This window comes from Lactuca virosa, chromosome 5, assembly GCF_052849685.1.
Source record: "Lactuca virosa cultivar CGN04683 chromosome 5, Lactuca_virosa_CGN04683_v6, whole genome shotgun sequence".
In the NCBI taxonomy this organism is placed as follows: Eukaryota; Viridiplantae; Streptophyta; class Magnoliopsida; order Asterales; family Asteraceae; genus Lactuca; species Lactuca virosa.
The window spans coordinates 295,944,800-295,948,391 of NC_136430.1; the positions used below are offsets into that span (position 1 = coordinate 295,944,800).

The 3,592-nt window shown below is 33.5% G+C and overlaps 1 protein-coding gene across 1 annotated transcript; it reads left to right on the forward strand.

Annotated features, from left to right (window-relative positions):
- The first annotated feature begins 484 nt into the window (after positions 1-484).
- Positions 485-1,540, forward strand: LOC145116832 (plastid transcriptionally active protein). Its single transcript, XM_079053148.1, has 3 exons — positions 485-760; positions 889-1,076; positions 1,320-1,540. Exons 1-3 carry the CDS (start codon positions 602-604, stop codon positions 1,375-1,377), a joined length of 405 nt encoding a protein of 134 aa, XP_078909274.1. The 5' UTR covers positions 485-601; the 3' UTR covers positions 1,378-1,540.
- Positions 1,541-3,592: the final 2,052 nt, after the last annotated feature.

A 3,592-nucleotide genomic window follows, 5' to 3' on the forward strand; every position in this document is an offset into this window, starting at 1 on the left:
ATATATTTTAAGGTTCAAAAACTCTAACATTAAACTTATTGTTTGATACAAAAAAAACACCACAATTAAATGAATCAGTGCATGTATATTGTTTCCGTGTTTCGATCAACATATGTTTGTTTGATCAAAAGATTCAAAACAACAGCAAGCAATTAGGAAGTTTTGAAGTAACCAAATTTTAACATTTTAGATGGTTTAATTATATACAAATAATAATTTAAAAATCCATATCAAAAACAAAATCTATCCGAACCAAATAATTGTCCAAATCGACATTGGTAATGAGTTTAACTAGCAATATTCATATAAATGGATCAACAAGAATTATGGTCACTATATAGTTTCCTTAGATTCACGCTTGAGGGCTGCTTCAACGACTTAAAATATTTTTGCAGGTAATGGGCTTAAAAAATGGGCTACAGTTACTTCAGGATCGGACCCTTAACTAATCTACTTGATTTCTGTGTCTGATGTATACGTTGAACATACACATTCTAATCCGAAAATTTTAATTCTTCTAACTATGGGATTTGTAAAACCTTAACTAAAAGATTCAAATTTGCCATAAAAAGATAAACCCCAGTTCGGAAATTTCACAGCAATGGCTTCAGACGACGACGCCGGCGGCGATGGTGGTAATGTTAATTTCCCTCCCCTGCTACGTACGTTAGCAAAAGGGGCCGCTATAACCCTAGGTGGGATCTTCACCATCACCATGATCTCCACCACTGCAATTACATTACTCACACAACACAAACAGGTAAACACAAACACCCTAACACCTCTTGTTTCTTGAATTGTTAATTTAACCTTTTTAGAGAGTAATTATGAAGAAAGATTATTAGAAATTAGGGTTCTACAGGGACTGATTTTGAGATATGGTTGCAGAATCAATTTGGTTCGCCATCGTCGTCGTCATCTATGAAGAAAAAGAATACAAGTTCATGCGATGTATGTAGAGGGAAAGGGTTTTACATGTGTAAATTGTGCAAAGGGAATGCTACAATAGAGTGGTCTCCATTGTATGATCCTGTGTTCATAAATCCATGTATTTGCCCTACTTGTGATGCCCATAGGTCAGTTCAATTTCATATTTTGAAACCTCCATAAATAATTGACTTTTTAGAGTCAAATGAGCTTTTTTTAATCTTCAAATGCTTATAAGGAACTGATGAATTGCTTTTGTCATACAAAAAATGTGTTTGGTTGAAAGGAATTTTGATTAAATGTTTGAAATCAAAGGTGGACTTTTTTATTGAATTTTTTTGGAGATTAAAAACTTAAGAAAGTTGACCATGATATTGTGATGTTGATTGCAGGATTCAACGATGTCTTAATTGTTTGGGGAGTGGATACGTTCATGATTCATCAAGCTAAAGTTACAAATGATTGGTTTTCCTTTTGATCCATATACAATAAGTTCTTGTACCCATGATAGAAGTCAATATTTGACTTTTGATTGTGGAATCAGGAATGAGTTTGTTTTTAAAAGATATGTTTGTGATAAACTATAAAATTATAAAAATCTACACTCATTAAATTGCTTGTATATATCTATTATAATTATGCTTAATAAAATGAACTTGATTGGAGACAACAAATAGAATCGAAAGTATAATGAGCATCAAAGATCACTTTGGTAATTATAAAACAATAATTGTTATAAATTGGCAACACATGACATGAACTAGTTCACTTCAAAAATATTTTTCAACACATAAGTCGAGAAGTGGTTACGAGTTGGTTAATTTCATAAGACCTTGATAAAAACTGTTTGAATGGCATTAACGCTTAAGCGATACACCAGATCATAACTAACCATTTTGTAAACTCCGGATTAATTAGAATTGTACCTAATTAGTTTATAATACCATCATTGACTTCTTTTACAAAATGATTTTATTGTTCGCTACCTAGATTAATTAAGGAGCCTATTACCAAAAGATCTTTGAGCTAAATGATATCAAGCCTGTTGGAAAGATGTCTCTCCTCAAAATGTCGAAGATTCAAGTCTCATTGTAAACAAAATGTATAGATTTAGGAATAGAATTAGGTGGGTGTAAATTAGCCGTTCCAAAAAAAATATATATTGAGACTATTAAGTATTCAAAATCAACTAACCTTTCATAAATCAGACAATAACTAAAGTGATCAGTTTCAACTAGTGTTATATAAAACGGTCAAAATCGAAAAATAACAATGTAGAGTAAACTCTAAATTCAATGAATATTACCTTCACATAATAAGAAATCCATTGATTTTTATTGCATCAACCTTAACTCAAATATAAATAGAAATGAACATAGGGGGTTATCCGTCTCATTACCGATTGTTCCTATTAAATTAGAACCGGAACCGGAACCGGAACCGGAACCTGTCTAGGTGGTTCTTCAATTTTTTTGGAACCAGTCTCAGAACTGGCTGTTCCGGTTCCGAGACTAGGAACGGGTAACCAGGTTACAACATTTTTTTAGTTTCGTTAATACAAAATTATTCTTAGTCACTGAAACAAAAAGTAAATACTATAACTAGTTCATTACGATATAAGTTACAAACGGCAAAAAAAATAATCGTTTTAAAAGATAATCCAAATTGCTAAATATAAGTCATAAACCAAAGTTCATGTTCTTACCATCAACATGTTAATGTTATTTAACATCATATCTTTTCAAAAGATATTGCCATTTTGCATGTTCAAATTGTTTTAATGTTATGCATTCACATTCACATTAGACCATTTGTTTTGAAAGTCTTAGTCATCAACGCTGTTACGGCAAATTCGTTTAAGTATTAACTATTTTTAAATTTTAATATTTTGGAATCAGATGGTTACCCGTAACAGTTCTAAAAATGGAAACTTAAACCGGAATTGGTCCTTGGCGGTTCTGACTTTTTGGAACCGAACCAGTGACCTCGGTTCTAGTTCTAGAACCGACGGTTCCGAGGTTGTTCCGGTTCCATAAGCGAGTACCCGCTATACGTACTCACACCTAAATATAACCGTAAGATTTACTTAGCAAGAGGTCTTTGCACAAACGTAATCGGAATGTAGTGAGCAACACTACCACACAAGAATTCTGACAGTCTTTTGACATATGTTCCACAGATGGGAGCCTACTGGTTGAGGTGCGAAAATTACATAAAGAACATTTAGTGTTCAGACTTTGCACGGCCAAAATATACAGTGCTCAATCACGGACGGACGTAGGAATACATAGTAGGTGTTGCCGATGTTGAAATAGGTATTGCCGATACAGGAAAAATAAGTAGAGAAATCGAAAATTTTTCCACTGCAGACAGAAAAAGTAAGTGTTATCCGTGCCACACCAGGACACCTACTAAAACTGCCCCTGTGATCAATGAGTTATCCTTCATGTGATGAGCCTTGGGGTCATCCAAAGGTTGCGGCTTACCCTTTTAAAATAATCATGTGGAAGCTCCAAGTTTCCCTTTGCCCCACGGTGTTCTTGTTCTTTGAGATATGATATCATTGTTGTATGTCTATGTGCCATGGTAAAGAATGTGTTTTACCTTGTTCACGGATTCTTGGATTTACTCATTAGATTGTTGATATTTGTTGGTTGATATGAAA

Bases quoted from the DNA above. Each gene is read 5' to 3' on its own strand.
- LOC145116832 (XM_079053148.1), top strand. From the start codon at position 602: ATGGCTTCAGACGACGACGCCGGCGGCGATGGTGGTAATGTTAATTTC. The intron at 761-888 runs GTAAACACAAAC...ATATGGTTGCAG, and splicing joins TACTCACACAACACAAACAG to AATCAATTTGGTTCGCCATC. The intron at 1,077-1,319 runs GTCAGTTCAATT...TGTTGATTGCAG, and splicing joins CCTACTTGTGATGCCCATAG to GATTCAACGATGTCTTAATT.